A 24,037-nucleotide genomic window follows, 5' to 3' on the forward strand; every position below is an offset into this window, starting at 1 on the left:
AGCTACTACATGGCGCTGTACGGGGTAGTGTCGTTCGTGGTAGTCCTTCTGGGAGCTATGTTGATGTATGTCGCTTGTTTTGTGTTACATAATGGACGATTCACGGGGTAACCCACAGGCAAGCTACTACATGGCGCTGTACGGGGTAGTGTCGTTCGTGGTAGTCCTTCTGGGAGCTATGTTGATGTATGTCGCTTGTTTTGTGTTACATAATGGACGATTCACGGGGTAACCCACAGGCAAGCTACTACATGGCGCTGTACGGGGTAGTGTCGTTCGTGGTAGTCCTTCTGGGAGCTATGCTGATGTATGTCGCTTGTTTTGTGTTACAGAATGGACGATTCACGGGGTAACCCACAGGCAAGCTACTACATGGCGCTGTACGGGGTAGTGTCGTTCGTGGTAGTCCTTCTGGGAGCTATGTTGATGTATGTCGCTTGTTTTGTGTTACATAATGGACGATTCACGGGGTAACCCACAGGCAAGCTACTACATGGCGCTGTACGGGGTAGTGTCGTTCGTGGTAGTCCTACTGGGAGCTATGCTGATGTACGTCGCTTGTTTTGTGTTACAGAATGGACGATTCACGGGGTAACCCACAGGCAAGCTACTACATGGCGCTGTACGGGGTAGTGTCTTTCGTGGTAGTTCTCCTGGGAGCTATGCTGATGTATGTCGCTTGTTTTGTGTTACAGAATGGACGATTCACGGGGTAACCCACAGGCAAGCTACTACATGGCGCTGTACGGGGTAGTGTCGTTCGTGGTAGTCCTACTGGGAGCTATGCTGATGTACGTCGCTTGTTTTGTGTTACAGAATGGACGATTCACGGGGTAACCCACAGGCAAGCTACTACATGGCGCTGTACGGGGTAGTGTCGTTCGTGGTAGTCCTTCTGGGAGCTATGTTGATGTATGTCGCTTGTTTTGTGTTACATAATGGACGATTCACGGGGTAACCCACAGGCAAGCTACTACATGGCGCTGTACGGGGTAGTGTCGTTCGTGGTAGTCCTACTGGGAGCTATGCTGATGTACGTCGCTTGTTTTGTGTTACAGAATGGACGATTCACGGGGTAACCCACAGGCAAGCTACTACATGGCGCTGTACGGGGTAGTGTCTTTCGTGGTAGTTCTCCTGGGAGCTATGCTGATGTATGTCGCTTGTTTTGTGTTACAGAATGGACGATTCACGGGGTAACCCACAGGCAAGCTACTACATGGCGCTGTACGGGGTAGTGTCGTTCGTGGTAGTCCTACTGGGAGCTATGCTGATGTACGTCGCTTGTTTTGTGTTACAGAATGGACGATTCACGGGGTAACCCACAGGCAAGCTACTACATGGCGCTGTACGGGGTAGTGTCGTTCGTGGTAGTCCTACTGGGAGCTATGCTGATGTATGTCGCTTGTTTTGTGTTACAGAATGGACGATTCACGGGGTAACCCACAGGCAAGCTACTACATGGCGCTGTACGGGGTAGTGTCGTTCGTGGTAGTCCTTCTGGGAGCTATGCTGATGTATGTCGCCTGTTCCAAGAGGTATCGCCTTAATTGGTTTGAGAAGAACCTTTTAGAGTCTGCAGATGTCGAGTTCAACAGGAGGTACGGGTAAATATACAATATTTGTTCTATTTACACTTACTACTTACATAGATACGAGTATAATAATAAACTCATGATACAAAATAAATGATCTATATATAAAGTTTAAGGATCTCGAAACATTTTGGCAAAATTGTAAACCTTGAGCCCATCAAGCGCCTACTTGTATGAAAGGACTTGATGAGAAACTTCCCCGAAAAATATCAGTTTTTCAATAGTCCTGAGGGCACAGACTAATCAAAGGGTTGTATTGTGTTAAATCGGATTTTAAATATTTAAGATGCGACGGATGTTACATTTGTTTTTGTTTATAATTGTAACTTGTTAGTGTACTTTTCCCGAGTAAATCTTTTGATTTTTACCATAAATTGTCTGTGCTGTACCTCAAAAAGTAACAATAAGTTTACCTTATGATGTGAGATTGTTTTATATCAATGTCCGACCCTTTTGATTCTGAAAATATGCGTTTTCAATTGATTACGCATTAGTTCAGTTTGCTATATATATAAACAACACTTGGGTGAAACAAGAACAGTTTAGTAAGGGAGGAGTCTTATATGCTCCAATTGGTAAATATAAGTATTCTGTATATTTATTATCCTTTTTACATGGACATTAATTTATATCAAGAACTAAAGCCTTAATCATCCAGCAATTAGCATTGGACAAGTGAGTAACCAAAATATATTTTCTACCCGATTCGGAGCACTGGCAGAGCAACTAGTTTTAATAACTTCGTAAATGTTTTTATTCATATTAATTCCATATCCATATCCAATTTGTAAACCTGCAAAGTTTTTGTTTAACACTTTTAATAAAATTCCTTATTATTGCATTTTATGGTAGTCAAAATATGCAATATGATTGAAAATAGGCCTAGTGGTTCGAAAAATAAATTAATAAAAAATATTTGTCTTATTAAACAGAATTTATCGAATATTTTCTGTCTACACAACTTCCAAACTAAGTTTAATCAATAGTTCTCTACGGGATAGTCGAGATGTTTTCATCAACTACAGGAAGGCTTCGTCCAATTTAAAAGCAATTAGAGAGCAATATCAGATAATTTTACACTCTTCTGACATTTTTAACTCTGGCATCCTTGATTAATGAGATGATTTGGTGCGTAAAGTTGGTAAGAATATAATGAAAGAGTAATTAGTTAAATATACATTTATTTTATAAAATTAATTTGAACCTAATATATGTATACAAAAATACAATTTATCATTAATTATATAACCTTATACGTTAATATAATTTTGTAGTATTCAAAAATGTGACTGGCAAAAAAAAGGTTTACACTCCTTTTACCAAAGTAAGACATTAAAGGATCGGGTTGTCAAAAAAAGAAAATACTCATATCGTTTATCTTCAAATACGTCTTCTCACATATATTTTTTAAATGTCAGTGGAGATAATACATAATTAAATAGGTTATTTGCAAAACCACATTTAAGAATGTTCTAATATACAAACCTGGCTGCAACGTATATTCTTTGTGAATTCTAAATTGTATGTAAATCGGAATAATTATGATGAAAATTAGGTTTTTGTATGTATGTTTGTTCCGAAAAATAAAACTCAATAACTGTACTGACTTGGCTAGAACTTTACACAATGGTAGATAATAAAAAACTAGGCCTACCCATAGGCATATTCATATAATTAGAAAACCCTATCTTGGGCTGAGCCTCGTGAAGATCTGCCATTTTGATTTGGAATTTTCTTCATTGTTTAAATTGGTTTCTTTTTGCTAAATACCATTGCAAAGTAAGATTTCCTGCTAGTTATGTTTTTATCCATATATTGTTTTTATGAGTTTTCACCTATAAAATTATTATGACTGTTGTTTACAAATAAATACTAATAAATCATTAAGAATGAAATTAAAAATTATTTGTTCTACCTCACGTTCACTGGCGATGATTTTCAAGGCAGTTTTCAAAGCTGAATGTAAATTATAAGGTAAAAAAGCCGAAATATTTGCCCTTGTTATGTTATGTGACAGGAAATGTGCGTGACAAGATCCCATGTTAGCTCACGCAACCTAGCATAGAGCCTGGTTACAGTGTTTATTGTTTGATAGTTTATTGTTTGGTCAGTGATGGTACTTTCAAACAAAGTACTTATACGTCATAGATTTATGGGTTTCCTCTATGATATAACAATAACAATTAACAAATTAATTCCATACTATTCGATTACAATAAGAGAATTATTGGTAATTTTAAAACTCAAGATTAACTAACGTGCAGCATTGTATAACTACTCCCACAGTATAACCAAAAGACCCCAAATCGTTACTTAAGCAATTGATAAAATTAAACAAAACAAGTTTTGAATACTTATTCTACAGTCTTATCTGCATGATGCTGTCTTTCACTTACTGTTATTGAGGTTCTTTGTTCTTACCACAACACAACAACGACAAAAAAAAAACAACAACAAAACAACAACACAACAACAAACAACAAGCTAAAAAAACAATATCCCATACCACTATTTTTGTGTTTATAAACACATAACTTACATAGAGTCGGGACCACATAAGTTTGCAGTTGAGGGAGGAGCCTATTTACCATACGGGTTTGAATGAACCAATGAGAACCGTGCGGTGTTCCCAAATCTAATAATACCAGCTGATTTGAAAATATTGCTTAGTATATTTTATTAGTGCGATGTAGCAACTTTGCACTAGCCTTGTCTTGTGATTGGCTGCCACCAACTGCAAACTTACGTGGTCCCGACTATAGTAATTCATCACTAGAAATGAACTATGAAACAGGCATGACCGTAAGATCTATACTAAGAATCTCGAAGTGTAGAGAGTAGGCTAAGTCTTTTCAATATGATGACTGCCACTATTGAAATCTCACAATGCAATTGAAGGGCATTTAAAGTAATCTAACTTACTTGACGTTACCTGACGTTATTCCATTCGAAAAAATTATCGGGTTTGACAGCTGACTTACATGCATCTTGCAAATTTATCTAGTGGAGACACTCTCTTGAAAGACCCCACAGAACAGCTGATGTGGAATGTTACAGCAGCCAGGAGGCCCTGGTGACGGGCTCAGTGGAGGCGATGACGTCACAAGACAGCGGCAGCAGGAGATCGCTGAACCGCTCACCTAGCCAAGACAAGTTCTGGGTCCCTCCCAACCTGCAGAGGCAGTCGAGCGTCTGTCAGAGCGAGGCTTCATCAAACGGTTAGCATCATTGACCACTTACTAAACATAATTATATGATGATTAGATGCACATACATAAATTATACGAACACTTAACTTATACATATATACAGGGTGGGAAAAAATGCCGGGACGGTTAAATATTCCAAAAAGTAATAAAGAGGCTTCAAAACTTCATGTCCAAGTCCAAAGTAGACAGCTTCTAACTCGAAACGGGCCGCCCCCCTGAAGAGGTATCACACCACTGAATAACGTGTTAAATGATTATATGCCCAGTTAGTTCTGTGTACCAAGCCTTGAAGCTCTATCTTTATTACTTTTCAATATTTAACCATTCCGGACCCGGGACTTTTTTCCACTTGTACAATTGTAATTTTAGTCAATATTTAGTATAATTTGATTTTCAGCTAAATTTTTTTTATATTTGGTCATTTGGTATGCAAAAAAAATAATTAAAAAACTGAGGATGAAAAGTGAGGAAACAATATTTACTTGTAGGGATTGAGATGCATTTTAGAGGAAATTTTCCACAGTTCCATGTAACATTTGTAACAATCATATTTTGGCAGAATCCAATTTTCAGACCCTTCAGACCACGAAGAACACGTTTTGGTAGCTTCGGTGATAGTTTACTCATTCTCTACGTACTTTTAACATGCATACATATGAGGATTTATAGTCAATGATATGAGGCAAGAATATACGATAATCATCAACGCAAACAATTGCCGTGACAACAAGCAAGCACAAACTATAAAAAATGTATATTATTTATCTCGTATTTGCTTCAGAATAAAGAAATTAAAGCACAAAAGGTATAGATGCACGGTATGAGAACATATTGATTAAGCATGTCCTCCATTTTCAAATAAATTATTCAAACATAGTTTTGTTATTGTTTCTCTGTCATTTCAGCATTATAAATAATAATATTACAATATGTTCGTGTATTCAATATCCTGACATGCTGATCCTTTCTTTGATCTTTTACAATGGATTCATTCAAAGTGTATCATTCGTTTCGACATTCGTTTGAAGTTTATTTTTAAGATGGAGAGATTATATAAATTAATGAATTATTGTGAATATTTTTATCATGGTTAGTGTCCATATCTTAAAACGTCCTTATCTCAAAATGTCCAAATCTCAAAACGTCATTACCTCAAATCGTGACGCAAAATCTCCGCTATAATTCCTTAAATAACACATAAACATTAAGTGTTCCATGTTTAAAACCACCCATTATGTTAAGTTTAGAACTTCTTCTGATCCTCTTGCACATGTTTCCAGACGACTCGCCCCCAGGGTCCCCACGGTCGCCCACCCCCTCACAGTTCTCGGGTGGGGCAGAGCCCCTCGTCCGCAACGACAAGCAAGTCGTCTTGACCACTACTCGACCCAGGGTGTCCAGCATGCACACCAAGCTGGACCATACCAAGATAGACACGACGCTCTACCAGGTGATTACTTTATTTTTATAGAGAAAACGTTATAGTGTAAAGTCATGGGGACTTTGTGTATGTTTTAACACCATTAATTACGTTTTGTAATGGAACTTCCATAAACCTGGTCACTATGTGAGGACCTTCAGTTATATAGTATCATTTTTTTATAACCCAATGGCAAATTGCATCTAAGCTCAGAATCTTGCTTGAGATTGAACCAGTAGCCATTATATTCCAAGGTGAGCACAATAGCTGGGCTAGTGGATGAGCGCGGGATTTCGGGGTGTTCAAATATACAGGGTGTTCAAAAAAGGTGGAAACATATTTTACCTAGTGATTTCTTGGGTCAAAATAAAGAGAAAGTCAAGAAAAATATTTTTTCTAAAATCGCTTTGTTAACCAATATCCGCCATTTAGTATTCTTTACATAAACATTTTTATTTTTGCATTTATTCAATAGATCTTTATAAAACTTGGTATGTAGGTTACGGTAAAAGAGACCCATGTTAGAAAACAAGTTAATTTTTATCGAACTTAAAATTTCAAAATGGCAGCCATTTTAGCTTTTTAAATTTAACTACTCAAAAACGGCCAATTTTATGAAAAAAATGCCAAGAACACTTTTATTTAGGATTTTCAATTCCCTTCAAATATCAAGTTCAAAAAGATTGAATGAGAAATGGCTGAAATATTACGATTTTAAGTTTTAAAATGGGACAAACCTGACTAGCTTCTGCCTTATTCTACCCCATTTTACAGCTAAATATCGTAATATTTCAGCTATTTCTTATTCCATCTTTTAAGTTGATATCGTTTGATAGGGAATTAAAAATTATAAATAAAAGTGTTCTTGGCATTTCTTTCATAAAATTAGACGTTTTTTAGAAATTCAAGTTCAAAAAATTAAAATGGCCACCATTTAGAAATTTTAAGTTGAATCAAGATAATTTTTTTCTAATTTAGGAGCTTTTCTACCTTAACATATATACCAAGTTTTATAAATATCGGTTGAAAAACTTTATAAATAAAACTTTTTATGTAAAAAATACAAAATGGTGAATATCTGGTTAACAAAGTGATTTAAGAAAAAAATGTTTTTAAAGATTTTCTCTTTATTTTGACCCATGGAACCATTTTCCGGAGTTTGGCTGTTTACTTACGGGACACGCTGTATAAACAATAACATAGGTACATAAATATGAATGAAATTTTCTAAAACATCTAACAGAAACACAACATATATTTTACAAGTAACAAGTTTGTAATAGTAAGATAATCATTCCTGCAACTTAATTGAAACAGTATTGATAACAACAACTATTACCGTATAATTAGTAATGAGGTATAATGGAGCATCATTTACTCTAATTGCAGCTTCAAGTTCCATGAAGAGGGTTCATTAGTAATGAAACGCTACTAAACCCGGTGTAACCAATGGAACTTCTGGTTCTATTGTTAAACTTAATTCAATTACGTTCCTGCCGTTTAGTAGAACCGTAGAACCCTAAAAGGTATTGGGGTGTCAAGTTTAATTTTTGTGGTTAAATCTAATATAAATACTGTGCACAACCTTTGGATAGCAATTTTTTTAATGCATTTTTACACATAGTGTTAGGTAAACATGGGACGACAACTTTTAAGCCATGTTTGCAAATCTTTCAAAAACAAATAAGTTAAGTTTAATGTTATTTTACTAATAAATTATAACGCAATAATTTACAATCGCACATTTTAATGGCATATTTAGTTCATTTATTACAAATATTATCAATAGTCAATTAACGGTTGTGTATTGATAATCAACACGAATAAGTCAAACGAATCCGTAAGAAAAAACCCAAATTTTACTCCCATGAGAAATGTACATGAAGGAAGTCGCTTTAATTCATAACTCGAAATATACATCAGGTAAATGAATGCCGATGCTTGATAGTAAATCTGTGCGTGATTGCCTTTAATTTAAGACCAAAATTATGAAAATCCGTCGGGTAGAAGAGCCAAACCGAATTGTAAAAGAAAAACCAATAATCTTTAATATACAGATTTTAATGGAATATTTAATTCATTTATTACAAAAATCAATAATCAATTAACGGTTATGTATTGGTAATCACCGCGAATATTTAAACTTAATTACTCACCAATGATAACAACTGATCCATCTACAGGATATTTTACAATTAATTGCATTAAGACTAAAGAATTTATAACTACACTCTTTTGTTAGTTTTGAAGGCAATCTTACCATATGGGTGCCTAGCCACCCATAAAAACAAAATGGTCTGAGTTTTGAAAATAAATTTTAAATTCGTATAATAATCATCTCATTTTTTTATTTGATCGAAGTTTTAGTAATGAATTGATCTAAGCTGGATAGGGGTGGAACGGACGGTCTCGGGCAAAAACTTGAATTGTGGAGAAGCTGAGAACACTTCAGTGACCGAGCCACTCAACCCCCCCCCCCCCCCCCCGACCAGCTGTAATATCCCCCCTCACCCCCTGTGATGTACATCTCGTTCACCCTTATGCAAGATATTTTAATGCGTACAATCTGTGTACAAAATGTTGCATCCAGGCCATTGAAAAATCTGGAGGGTTGACCTAAAGGCTCCTCCAAATCACTGAAGGATTTTAGTTATTTGATTATGCGAAAGCTTGGTGAATTGAAGCACACCTAAATCTACATGCTTACATGTGAAGGAAAAATGTATGTTTTTCCACCTACACCACTGAGGAGGGCATTTGTGTATGAGGGAACCTTCTCAAGTTTCTAAGCCCAACAAAAAATTAACACCTTGCATTTAAATAAAATATTAAAATATTTATAAATGTTTGATACCTTGCTACAGCACACCTGCTGCAGACTAAGTGAATTTCCATTTGCCCAATTAGATTTTCCATGTAAATATTTTCTTAAATATATATGGTCTGTTTCTCCCAAAGAATACTATATTGTTTATGAACAAAATATGATTGGTTTACCTTTTGTTCGGTGATGTAGTTTGAGTTAAAACTTTTTAAGATAACTTTTGAGTACATTCACGTTGATGTAAACTTAAGATTCAGGTAGAAGTAAGTTACAGAAATTGTTTAGCTTTAAGCTGTGAGTTTTAGTTGATTGTTGAAAACCCAATGCACAGTTTAGAGAGGTGTTTTCACTATGTCATGCCAAAACGCTTCTAAGTTTCTCCACAAATTTCACCAGTAATTAATTTAACATTACAACTTGTCATCTAAGTTAAACAAAGGTTGTCGCAATTTCATTTCACCTTTTGAATTGACGGGGTTTTGTGTTGGCAAAAACAAAAGGGCCACGGAGCGTAAGGCTATTGCAGCTCTGAAGATGCATTACTGTAAGATTAGTCATAATACTAATGGTTTAGAGTCTGATTTTCATAATTGTTTGTTTAAGAAAATACATTGTGATTCAAACTACAACAAAGAAACAAATAACAATTGATATCACTCAAAATGTTATACTAAAAAATCAAGTAAAGTTCACATGCCATACAAAAATTTCGTATCGTATTTTTCATTGCCAATTGACGAAGATTTATTTTATGTGAAACGGGGATTCAAATATTCTAAAGGGTTCTGTTGTATAATCATTCCACGTAAGATTCGCATTGGAGTCAGGCACCTGTTGCATCTAAAAGAACTTCATTTGACACTCTTGGTGATCGAAAAACGTTTTGCGACCGCCTTTAATGGTACATTTTAAACAAGAGTCTTTAAATAAATTACTGATATATTGGGATGTGACTTAAGCTATAACACTGAAATAGCGACGCAGATGGTGAATTGTGAACCAAATCAAGTATGAATAGAAGACGAGAGAGGGATGGGGGTGTGATCTATTGTGAAGCTTTAATACTGACTAAAACCAACTGAATTCTTATAGAATTGTATGCAAACATTATTTATGTGGTCTCCAGTTATCTGGTTAGGATTATCCTGATGCTATAGCATTGGTTTCTTGTTTTTTTCCTTTAGAAAAAAACAACAATACTATTTACTTTATACTCAGTTAATCTTTAATTCCTTTGTTGCTTCTATATCAAACACTGTCATATTCACGTTGTACTAGCCGACACATTAATATCCCAACCCCCTCAACCGGACCTTGCATTTGTGTTAAGATGAGTTTTGGTCTATATGCGTGTTTTAATGTCCATGTACGTGTGTTAAAAAGATTTATTATTTGTGATGGATACCTTCAAATGAAGCTGCAGAAAATCTAGTTCTGATCCTCAAATGGACCATTTGGTATAGTCAAAAATAGTTGCCCAAGAGCACATTGTGGTTTGCATAAATCCAGATGTATTCACCAACGTGTAACTTTCGTTTCGTTCTTAAACTCCTTTACGTGCACATCACGATCTAAGGTTTAGAACATATTTTTGAGAACTTAACAGATCATACTTTTACTAATTTTTAGGCTATTTGGATTATTTTTCGTGTTTGATATCAATATATGACTTCAGTCTCAGCCAGCCAGGTCTTCTAGTGAGCCGGAGGAGTTGCGGGGATCCGTCCATCTAACTCTAACATATGATCCTGCCGCTGGAATACTCACCATCAGACTTAATGAGGTGAGAGGAGCAATGCTCAATTGATTATTGAACCATATTTCCTATGTATTTCCAAAATAATTGCTAGACATTTTTACAATGAATATGTGATTTTTAAGTAGTTTAATTATTTCCTCTTTAAAAATTCAACATAATTTAATATTTGCTCACTGTGCTATATTTGATAGAATTCACATGTTTTAAATTATTGTTTTAATAAACAATCGGTGTACAAAGCTATTTGTAAATAAATACTGGTAAAATCATTTTTTAGTTTCAGTTCGGATTTTACTCCAAAAAAGTTAACCTTAAATTATTTTTATATTCATAAAATTCCGTACTATACTAACTCGTAAATTGCCAACATTTTCAGACATATTTATCTTGGAGGGTTAAAATTTAAAGACGTATCAGAGGCAAACATTATAGTTAATTAAAATAAACAAATAATCGTAAAAAGTAATATGGCTTCATGAATAAAACCAATTAAAGCTGTTCAGTGATGTAATAAAAAGGAACGTAAAACATATCATCGGCAGACAAAACAATTAAGTTCCGCTCATGATAGGAACCTTTCACATTATCACAAAACCTCTTTGATTTTAAAGCTTTGTTATATTTATGATTTCTCTTCTCTTTAGTGGCATTTAACGATTATGATTAAAATATATCTATACTTCTTCTATTATGAAAATGTCCAGCTTCTGTTAAATAAAAGTGAACATTTAAATATTAAATAGTAGGGTTTAAAGATTAAATTTAATCAAACACTTTGTCAGTTTTTACATACTTTATTGAAGTATGTCTTGTTAAGTTACATTTATAGTACATCATTATTGTAACAGAAAATTGCTGTCTACACTATTTATGTTGTCATGAAATTTTAAATGCATAAAACCCCATCAAAAATGTGTATAATTAACTGTTTGAAGACCAACCACAGGTTTAAGGTGCGTATTAGTTTTTTTGTAAAATAGTAATCAATAGGCACCAAGATTATATTTTTGGCTTTAGATGCCTATTTGTTTTTTAAATAATATTCTTACTAAAATTTGCTTAACAATATTCATATTTCATATTGAAACTACTGCATATGACTAATAGTCCATCTACACTTCACTAAACTGTTCATTTAGATTTTTTTTTTCTTTTTTCTTTTTTAGGCTCATGATCTACAAGCCAGGGACTTCAGTGGAACAGCTGACCCTTACGCCAAGATCCGTCTGCTGCCAGACCGAACCAACGTATGGCAGACTAGAATACATAAACGCACTCTCAATCCTGGTAATCTACTTATTATAAAACACTTTGGATGTCCCCTACGTCAAATTAGCATTTTTCGTGTTTTAAGGGACCGTTTTTAAGTATGGCGAAGAGTGTTGATAGCTCACTGAAGCTGCTGTTAGCCTTGTCAGTCTATAGCCTAAGTTAATGTTATGTTACACGCTTCCGTAGTACCTTTTACAAAAGAAGTCAATAATGCATTTAATGGGAAATCTCACTGGTATATTGAATAACAATATTAGCTGATTTGATCAATTGGCTATCCTAAGAATTTAACTTTTTATGTTGTTTTGAATGTTTCACCTTTGTTGTTGAATCATCACAATGATGAGTTCATTATAATTCTCACTAACACATTTATACAATCAGTGCTACGGCTCAAAGGTACAATGGCTCTTAAATGTAAATCATATAATAGCAGAACAATGAGGATGAGATTATTCAATCGATGAAACTGATTCCATCAGGATATTTAATCGGTTATTGGCTTAGCGTTGCATATCGTACATCAGAACTGGTTTAACACTGATCTCAACGTTTACACATATTTCGAGATGATATTTTGTGGACTATTTTCCTACCATTATTGTGGACTATGGTAAGTTTCAACTAGACTACTGTTGTTTAACACTAATCTCAAATGCTACACATATCAAGAGTTTTTTTAAAGTTGCAATTTGTTGTAGTGTTCGACGAGGACTTCGTGTTCGAGGTGCGACCAGCTGCGCTTGGCAGACGTACGTTGGAGATCATTTTGTACGATTTTGACGCGTACTCTCGCCACCACAGCATTGGAGGGGTCAAACTGCCCTTGGCCAACATTGACCTCTCCGACAAAGTATCGCTGTGGAAGGGTCTAGGACCGTGCTCTGAACAGGACTCGAAGGTACGGGACACTGTCAATAATGTGGTTGTGGGTGGGAAGTAGACAAATAACCAACTTTTAAACAGTGTGAGTTTTATTCTAGTTGAGAACCCCTTGTGCAGAACATTCTGTGAGGAGTTTCTGAGTGAGGAATTGCTTTCCTCATATTATTTGAATACCCAGCTCTGTAAGAGTGGATGCGAGATCGCTTGGAAATCTAGGGGAAAATGTTAAAAAAATAAATCAGGATTCATAAAGGATCTGGAATTGGAGAATTTAAGTTCCTACAATAAGGGTACACAATAGGTCGAATAGCTGCCTTAATTAAAGACAACCCATTGGTTGTTAGTTAATAGGTATTAGCTGTATGGGCTATTAATTAATAGGTGTGTCTATGTCGACCTTAGTCACTAACAAGACAACAAGATCGCGCCACTCATCCTACACTCATTCATAATTGGTTTAAAATACCTACTTTGTGTGGTCGCTATTTCAATGAAAAGTACTGTATTTAAGCATTAAGTATTGTGGGATCCGAAGAAATGTCTGAGGTAGATGAATGTCCAATCATCACTACGACAAAGATGTAATCTTTTAATAACAAATAATAAATTTTTAGAATTCTGAATGGTTATAATTAAAAGGAGATTATTTAATTAGGTAGTTCAGTTTTATAGTTTAATGTATATGCACACATAATTATGTAATAATACATAAAATTGCGAGTGTTTATATAAATATATGTATTGTACTAACCTATAAATCAAATTGTGACAAAATATTTTCCTCCACACATATCGTGATGGCCTATTTTAGTTTATCAACACAAATTATTTCATATTAATATTGTAAATAATTGTTCAAATCGTTTAAACATTGAAATATGATTTGAGTTGTTATTAAAATATACCTTTTATTTTTATTCAAAAATCTTTACACATTCGACTCTGGTGTACATAGATTCATAGAGCTAGTTACAAAAATGGAAAGCAAAAGGAAATAAAGGAAGAAAACTTACTTTGAAAAGTTGTTTCCAAACAATACAGAAGGGGTGTCTGACAATAGATGAAAATACATTCAATCGAAACTTTAAATTACTGCTGCTTTGTTCAATGGAAAAGTTTTGATTGGCAATTAATTATTTATATACAGTATGCAGCATACATAAATTATAATAACAGATTCATTTAGTTTAATGACAATTCAAATGTTATGATACAGGCATGAAATATCGACCCACAATACTTTAATTACTAATTCAATCACTTTTTAATGATGATAAAACTTAACCAGAAGAAATCCGGTTAGTTTAAGAGGTATGCCATTTTGTACAACTATTACTCATAATTAATCAAACAAAAATAAACGTTGTTAAAACAACCCTTTAATGTTAAAATAGAGTCAAGATTTGTTTGGTTGTTATATTCTTCCCTCGGTTCAACTATATTTTTATAAATGTAGGGTCATCGAAAATAAACTGGAATTGAAGCCAGCAGCCACAGAATTCAGCACTTACCCACGTTTCTACTGAACCCTCTTGGGACTATATCTCTTCCATATTATAACCCTGATGTTTTACTATCAAACTCTAGAAGCCTTTTCGTGTTATTCCAAATGTTACCACCAATAATATAAAATATATGCCCAGTTTTTACGAATGAGAATGTAAAACTCTAAAATATTAGGGGTAATTACGTTGTTATAGTTAACAGGTTATGAACAGATTTCCTATTGATTGTTTAGAGTAATTTCAAAATTCGTAAATTTGTCCTTATTACTTATTTTACTATGATTACTAATAACAATGCATTTTCACCTCCTCCCCACAACTAATTATGACAATCGTATAAAATGTTTTAGATTGTATTAATAAACATAGGCATATCGTTTTAATTTTTATAGTAATGTGAGAACGGTGTAGAAAGGTAAATTGTGAGTAAAAACAATCAAAATGTCTTTATACAATGAAAAACAAAATAATATTTTAGCTTTAGTGAGATGAAACAATGCAGACTTTCTAATTTAAAAGTAATTTATGTACTTTGGGCGGTTTCACTTGTTAGTTCTGTGAACCTTGACATTATCTTGACATTTAGGAAATTAATCTATGCAAAACATATTTTTATGGGTATGCGTGGAGGCGTAAATATCCTATTATATTCACACAGCAGGGTTTCTGTTAAACTAAAATATCCCATCTATGGAAAATTTAAATCTCAAAACGTTATCTTCACGTATTTTACACTGTCTTGTAATCAATTTATTACTATCAACCATTCATCCATATCAAACATCGAATATTTTCGCTCATTCCATTACCATAACCGTTTTAGACATACTTTATGAGCAAACATTTAGCAGGAATATGGTATTTATCATATGGGCGAAATAGCAGGTAGAATTCTGCCGACCTCATATCATACGATTTATAACTGTTTGTACAAATAAGTAAATGTATTCAATTTATGTGTAGCCAACCAATACAAAAACAAACTAAATTTTCTTTCTTAATTTAAGTTTTTTATATTTTTGGTTGTGGTATGCGCTATTATCTGTGATCAATTAAACATTAAACCAATTAATTGTTACTCGTAGGCTGAGCTGGGAGAGCTGATGGTGTCTCTGGCGTACCTTCCCTCCGCCGAGCGTCTCACTGTTGTAGTCATCAAGGCTAGAAACCTCAGAGTAGTCGATGATACACGGTCCTCCTCAGGTACGCTCGTGTAGTTGTAGTTCGCACCCACAGAGTGCACGGAGAGCGTAAGCTCCGTGCGATGTTGCCAAACCTACCACCTAACTGTGCAGTGTTGCCATATCTACGATGTTCTCATAGTTCTAAGCAGCTCACGGATAGTGTGACGAGCAGATTACGTGCGATAACCCCTAAAAATAATGTGTGCGTTGTGATATTTCAAAAATTACAATAATAGAATAATGTTTGAGTCTTAAAAATTATTGGGTTGATATTTTGGAATTCTCAAACCGATCTTGAATTACCGTACAGCTTTAGTTTCATGAATTAAAATACAAATTACAATTTTCATTTTTGTAATGATATTGAAGTATTAGCCCCGAAAGAGGAGGAATGATTATACATTAGAATATAACTATCGGGTTTTCAGGCACTACAGATACAACTTTACTGGTTAATTGAGAATTTCCACTTTTCAATAGAAGTATTCAAAAGTTATAATTTCCTTTATATTTGAATTTGTCTAATACAAAAACCATAACTAAGTTTACCGATTTGTAAAATTTACAGATAATCTATTCCATGGTTTGAAAATCAAACTTATAAATCTGGCAAACCAACTGGGAGTTAAAGATTTTACACAGATATACATGAACAAGTGTGATACAAATTTTCATGATCAATGAAACAGTTTCTAAGCCACTATCTTACATACCTATTGTATGATTGTGTATCATATTTACCTATTGTATTTACTTTGTAGATCCTTACGTCAAAGTGTCGCTGATTACCAACGGACGTCGATTGAAGCGTAAGAAGACGTCAGTTCATCGCAACACAGTCAGTCCTGTATTCAACGAGGCACTCACGTTCGACATATCCAAAGATGCGCTGACCAAATGTCGCATTGAGTTCAACGTCATGCACGACAGCCTGTTAGGTCCGAGCGAGTCTCTAGGCAGAGCCATGGTCAGCCAGGAGACGGAGAAACATTTCTACAACCAGATGTTGACCAGTAAGACAGCTACTGCACAATGGCTCGCTCTCTCGGACCCGGAGTGAATTGACACGTGTAGTTGTTGATCCCACCCATAGAGTGCACGGAGAGCACCGTGCGCTGTTGCCAAACTTACGACTCCATCACCGTGCAGTGTTGCCACATCACCTGCGAGCTCATAGTTCTTAGGTGCTCGTCGGAGAAACTGATGGACAAATTATGTACAATTTATTGTGAATAATTTGCTTGGATTATGACAATACTGATTTGACGTTCATGCGAAGGTCTAGAACTAATACTCAATGGAATGTAAATTCTACTGACTTACCAATATTGTATTGAACTAATGGAAACAATAGTAGAAATGTATATTTGTGATCTAGATAACGGTTCTTTCGTTTGATTATTTCTAAGGCTGAAACATCTTATAGAGAATACAAACTACGTCAATTAATTGAAAGTAAAAATAAGGACGATTCGTAAAGTTACACACTGTTCTTTAATTACTGATTACTGGTATATACAAACATTAAAGAGGTGTAGATACATTTCAGAACGTTTTATTCTTATCTTTCAAAGGAAGGAATTTAATATGCAGTATTGGAATAAAATAATTATTTTACTATTTTGCTTAAGATAACTATGTAGAACACAGTAAAAACTATTTCACTCAAAGAACTATAAAAATATGTAAACTTCCTATCTAAAAAAATACATTCAGCATTAGTTTCATTGTAATAGCGGGTTTTTAACTTATGAAAGAATTAATTTATTGTGGAAAACGTTTTATCTGCGAAATTTATTTGAAAAAGCCCGGACTTATTGTACATTTTGTAATATAGATTACACAAAACTCATAGTATCAAACCCATTTGGACCTCCCTATAATTTCCCGTCATTTTTGTTCGATTTGTCTCCCAACACGCAGAAAGTAGCCCTATTAGATTGTTCTTTAAGGAAAATTGATCTATCTTAATTTCAATGATTTGAAAAAAGATAAATTAATTCTGGAAAGATTGATTTGTATTTGCTTTTACCTAGGTATTCAAGTACAGTACTATATACGCAAAAGAGCATTTATATATACTGTAGTTTTATCTATAAGAGTTTATAAATGGCACAGGTGTCAACTATTTCCCTCTTATAATTTAAAATTTTCTGCAATTGATCAAGAAGCTATATTCGTATTATTTAAATTGTACATATATTACGAAAAGAAATGATTGCCTTAAAAGATCAATTGAAAGTTTTAACTTTATGAGACTAAATATTTATTCCCTATATTAAGACCCTGAAATACTGTTACAAACCCTTATCTATTGCTGTTAATGTACTAACAAATAAATGTCTATTTATTTTGTGATTACCTATGGATTTATTTATTTACGATTCCTTTTCAACAAATACAAAAATGTTTAGTTATGAATGTTTTGTATCAAATACTAACCGTTTACTTTGTGGAACTATCTTTTGAAACTTTTGTAAAGGAATAACTGAAAAGTATCATTTGAAACTTATAATATTTAAATTAAATAACAATTAACGTATGCATTGTTTATTTACAACATTATAAATGCGTAATCATTTCACTTTTCAGTTAAATGCAATTGAAAATTGCATGCATTGCATAAATATACAACATTATGTAAGAGGTACTTATGAGGACGTAGGAGTTACATGGGAATGAAGATGAGGTTTCGCTGATTAGTTGACCTCAACAGAGATTTATATAGTGTTATATGTCGTACGTTATATAACATGTTATATGTTATATGGGGATTTAAATGTTCTTAGGGACATCTATCAAACTATTTCCACCTCACAGTGTACTGGACACTAAATCTAACTTTTATCTATAGTGGAGATTTAAATCAGTAATGTAATCATTTACCAGCAGTAAAAGGGATACACACAGTAAATGTAGTGTTAAAGATAATAACCATTTACATTTAAGAATATAATATTTAAGAGCTTTATCAATGTACTATTTCATACAAAAAAATTGGTGGAATTTTCAGAATGTTCAGTTTATTTTAAGACAGAAATAAGATAAATTATTTTTTTTATGATTTTGCTTAACGAATATGGCATCGTCATACTTGTCCTCTTTTTGGTTAGTTTTAAAGCTAGTTTAAAATGAAAATTTTTCAGTTCTTCCTTAAAAGAACTTTAAAAGATGGTCAGACATAAAACAATGGAATAACAATATAATGGTAAATTAATATTCCCAATAACGCACAGAACTATACATTGGGAAACTGTTATTCTGGTGTAATAAATATTAATGAACCAACTCAATAACAACTTTAATAACATAACACTTTCATGTTTGACCTTTTGTGTGATAGTTGTTTTAACACTTACAGACTATTGATTCTAATATCGTAGCTTATGAAGAGTTTTAAATTAGGCCCCTACTGGCCATATTTATTTAAAATAGTTTTAATCAGCTCCAGATCCAATAACAGATCTAAGAAAATAATTTAATGCATTGCGTAGTGCGTTTTGGTGTAGAGGAAATTTATAACTACTGTATTCATTCATTTTTACAAAATGGAAATATGAAATGACAAACAGTGTCTGAGAAATTCTCAATCTAGGCTATCTTTGAGTATTTTACGTTTTAACTGTCATTGATGGATGGGAGGTCGGTTTTGATAAATGGAGTTCAATGGATTTAGAATATCTGTTAGAAATACTCGTTCATCGTATTATAATAACTGTGCAGTTTGGACTCTCGACAATTAATCACAATTCAAAATAAAAGTTTACTTCTTAGAGCTTATTTAAATATTGGAATTATTTTTGATTAATAACGTAATGTCATGGAAAACTTGAGTCAATTAAATAAAAACTTGGTCTCATTAAGTATAAATTTGTAGGCCTCTAACTTTTATTTAGGAAAAGTTATTTTAATGGATTTAAAGAACTAAGTCTGTTGCTATAAAGAAGAATGGTGATTATACATAAGAGGTTTAGTTATTAAATCTACATGTTTGTTACTCTAAACAAAGCCATTATCTTAATGAGCAGTAAAAGCATTTCACTTAAATGAAGGGTCTTTATGAAATGGGAAATGCGGTGTCATGAGGTGTTGTATACGCCTCAAAAACTTTGGAGTGATGACATTTTCATTTTAAATATTTTTCAAAAACGTCGATTTAGTTTTATTTTTTTTTTTTTTCGTAGGGATTTTTTTGAGGAATTTGTTTTAAACACTGTTTTGTGTGTAAAACACACTGTTATAAATTACGATAAGTGCTTAGTTTAAGGAAAGGAAATATAACACGACACTTTTTAAATCGGGATTTCTTCAGATTATTGTTTTTATTATAAAACTTCATATATCTTATTATAAACCACTATCATTATAATTGCAAAAACCTAAATGAAAATCTTACACACATATATTTCAACTAGTGCCCAGAAAAAGTGAGAAAAGGAAAATAAATATATGTATTAATACATTTCACGTTTAAATACTAGTGGCGACCGAGGTGGTACAAATATAAAGTATTGTTGGCCTTTTGAGCTGGACATACAGTATATTGTTTTGTGGCTTAAATACTAAACTTAAACTGGGAACAATCAATGGCAATATTTATGTCCAGCAGTTGAATCGTCAGATCTGTTTGGTGAGAATAAAATAGTTATTCTTCGCTTACTGATATTGGGTCTCAGTTATTATATTCACAATTTAATGCCAATAACAATTCCATTTATAAACCCAATGCTTACACGAACGATATGGAAAAGGATAGATTTTGGTGTAAAATTTCTTGTGATCGTCATTGAGCCACTTATTAAACCACTTCATTGGAGACTCCTCAAATAGACAAACAATTGTGGAAAGATCGTAGCAAGCTAGCTTCAAACAACTATCAAGACAACAACGCTAAAATAAATTTCACACTAACCCTTAAAAAAAAAAAAAAATACTATAAACTACGATGATTTTAATTTAAAAAATTGACTAAATCTTTAACATGGGGTGGAATGTCTAAATACATCTCTAAAAAAACTCATGTCAATGATTGACACATAACACATGAGTGATTTTATGTCTATGTATCTATAAAAGAAAGTGATATTTTTTAATAAATGATCGTTACATAGTTCATGTACAATGTGTTAAATGAGTCGCATGGGGATTGATTTCCGTCTTTGGTGAGTTGGCTCTGCTAGCTGTAATAGATTCTGCTTTCCTAAACATTCTTTTAAATTCAAATTCTGTCTCAATGTTTTATATGTCTCATTTAGATGATGAAAGTGGACGATGAAAGCGACCTACATAATTCCAAAGCTTTTACTTGATGAGTTTGTTTACGAAGCTAAAACACTTGTGACGTTGTTTCTCATCGACCAACTTCCAGTGTGAAGTTTCTATTTAGTATCTTACATCAAAAATCAAGTTCACATTTAACCTAAATAGTCAATCAATTTCTTTCTGGTCTGTAAATATAATTATTGACTATTGGTTACGTACTTTATATCGTCCATTTACTATATATTATTAGATACAGTTTCGGAGGATTATAGCTCTATTTTCAAATATCAAGAGAATTAAAAAGATTGTAAACACTCTTATTTTCTATAGAAACACTTCAATACATTAATCACCAACACAACACACCAAAACACACACAAAACACATTAAACACATCAAAACAGAAATAATATTTAATAGTCATCCAATATAGTGAATCGGAGACGACAGAAGGTCCTTAACCTAAAGTCATTTTATAAATCCTAAAGATGAAAATGGATAATTAATTAATTAGCTGTTTCTCACAAGTCCTTCACTTAGCTTTCAATCATTCTATTAAAAGTATCCGTGACTTTAAGTTTTCAAACTGGTGCCAAGAACAAAGCCATCTAGATATGATTGTATTCATCGTCTGAAGGACCTGTTGGATGTATCCACAGGTTGCTCGTGTTCTGCACCTGTAGCAGTGTAATAGACTTTGTATCTGACATGTGCTGGAATATACTCAGACATTATATAAAATACACCATTCCATCTACGGTGGTTTTACCCTCATTGTTGAACACTGAAAACTTTTTAATTATACGCTTATAAATGCTATAGTATTTTAAGTCCACACCATCATTGCTGTTATAATGACATCATTATGAATAAAAAAATGAAGATTTGGCAATACTGGTAGCTAGGTAAGACCAATAAGGTACTGTCAATTATTCTATGGGTATTAGACATTAAGTAAATAATTATAAAGTTACGTTGTGAATGCCGTTAATAATTAGGTTAAAATAGGCAAATTAGGTTGTAAAATCCGTTATCTTTAGTGTAATTAATCAACAAGTAGTGTTTGAAACCTTTTAACGTCAACATAAATGTAGTCCACAATAAATAGTAACGTCGTTAATTTATCTTCCCTGCAGAAAATGTTTAACATTTAAAAAGTTCATACATGAATAACAAGGCACTATATAGCAAGAGTGAACCAACATGATGTAATGGTAATTAAAACATAAACAAATCCAGACAGAAAGTATAGTGCAAGTGATTGACAGTTATACATGTTAAAGAAGTAATTGAAACTGAAGACATTTTGCTCAGATATAAATGAGAATAACCCTATAGAGATTGTACAACACACTATACGGAAATATTAATAAACTGATAAATCTGCTTAACAGTAGAGGATTTAATCCCAATGTTAATTTCACTAATAAGCTCAATTGTGACCAATGTGTCATGCCAATAGAGATAACACGTTGGATACCATCAACAGCATTAAATCCTGATGTTTCCGTTCAACCGATAATTAGTTGTAAATTTATGACTCGAATTTGTTTCTTGTACCATGTTTTCGTTTTGTGTTATGCTTTGTTCGTGTTTGAACCGTTTGACGACATCTCAGGATGGATTATCTTAGGGCCATGTGGGATATGATTATGGCTTCATACAAGCCAAATCTCGATTCATCCACTACAGTACAAGACAGAGCTGTGGCAGAACATTTGGTATGCATATTACAGTAGTTAGTAATTTCCATTAGCTCTGGTAGTCGAGTGTTTACTTGTAAATTAATTTCGATTGACGGTAATGGTATGATCAATAATGCAATTGTAATGTTTAGTATTTTTTATCTTTACTTAACATTTAACTAACTAGAATAAAAAAAAACTAAGAGATTGACCATGAATATCATGCACGATAAACAAGTGTTGACCGGAGTTTATTTAAATTGTTTGCAAGTCTAAAATGCCTAGAATTCCACTCAATCAGGTGGCGCAAGTTTAAGTAATTTACATGGAAAATACTCGACGTATCCTTTTAAAATTCAAATTACGAAGTAGTAGTGTGAGATGAACAAAACATCCAGTGTACACGTAATTAATTATTTAATCACCTTTATAGGTGATTTTGGGTAATCAATACAACCTACTGCCAAAAAGAGATACTTTACCACTTTTAAATAAAATATTTAATTCATAAAATCATAAACTAATATTCACAATAGATTAAAATATGTAAAAAATAAGGAACTCCTTGAAATAAAAATGAATTAATATAAAAATAAAACGACCCATTTGGACTACTCCACCCACATGATTTATTCTTTGTTCATGTTTTTTTGTCCTTACCAAGGTTAACCCAGGATTTGTTATGAGTTAATGCCTGGCCCTGTATTGAGGTCTGCTAGGAAGGTTCGCAAGATCGATGGGCCTAGTTGTGCGTGCGCAGCGTGGCTCATGTCTGTTCACAATGAATGGCTTCACACTGCTACTATGTCTCATTCATCATTCACAGCTGCAGTACGAAACAATAGAAACAGAGTAAAGTTTTATTTCTGGACTATTCGATAAATTTGTGTTTAACTATAAATAGCTGAAAATGTTCATTACATTTTATACAACATTTTTGTTACTTATTAGGAACCCAATGACTTTGGCTGGGTTTGTGTAATAGCTTTGACTATTGTAATAGTCTTTGGATACTCTCATACATGAGGATAAAAATATTTTAAGACATCTAAATTTCTTAATACTTGTTTCTACGATTTTAAAATAGTAATAGAACATGTCCAAGGTAATTCCTCAAATGACATTAAATATTAAATAATACTCAAATTAAATATTGGGAACCGTTTAACGGTTACTAGAGGTCGTTCAGTGGTAGAAAACTCGACCAAAAATATGTTTTGAACAGACTTCTCTCATTTCACTTCACGCTGTAAATAAAACATGTGATTTGAATTTCTTCCATTTCTTAAGATTTTCTGTTTACATTTCGTTGTAATGGCACACCATGTTAAATTTGTAAAATTCATTTTTTTGTGTTTTTAGCCTATTTTTATTTTATAAAGGGATAATGCACACCTACAGGAAATTATATGCATAGATTTTCTCTACGATGAACAC

At 33.3% G+C, this 24,037-nt stretch overlaps 1 protein-coding gene across 3 annotated transcripts; it reads left to right on the forward strand.

Annotated features, from left to right (window-relative positions):
• Positions 1–1,438: 1,438 nt before the first annotated feature.
• LOC129000713 (synaptotagmin-5) lies at positions 1,439–17,353 on the forward strand. Of its 3 annotated transcripts, none has more exons than XM_054427681.1 (8): positions 1,439–1,607; positions 4,653–4,813; positions 6,085–6,254; positions 10,724–10,831; positions 11,974–12,094; positions 12,781–12,980; positions 15,555–15,672; positions 16,415–17,353. In XM_054427681.1, the coding sequence occupies exons 1-8, from the start codon at positions 1,462–1,464 to the stop codon at positions 16,711–16,713; spliced, it is 1,323 nt and encodes a 440-aa protein (XP_054283656.1). In that variant the 5' UTR covers positions 1,439–1,461; the 3' UTR covers positions 16,714–17,353. The 3 variants fall into 3 exon arrangements, with proteins under 3 accessions (XP_054283656.1, XP_054283657.1, XP_054283658.1); XM_054427682.1 differs by having other exon boundaries at positions 1,439–1,601; XM_054427683.1 differs by having other exon boundaries at positions 1,439–1,601; positions 4,656–4,813.
• The last annotated feature ends 6,684 nt before the right edge of the window (positions 17,354–24,037 follow it).

This window comes from Macrosteles quadrilineatus, unplaced genomic scaffold (assembly GCF_028750875.1).
Source record: "Macrosteles quadrilineatus isolate MER2022 unplaced genomic scaffold, UCM_ALF_1.0 Scaffold_8__2_contigs__length_117827958, whole genome shotgun sequence".
In the NCBI taxonomy this organism is placed as follows: Eukaryota; Metazoa; Arthropoda; class Insecta; order Hemiptera; family Cicadellidae; genus Macrosteles; species Macrosteles quadrilineatus.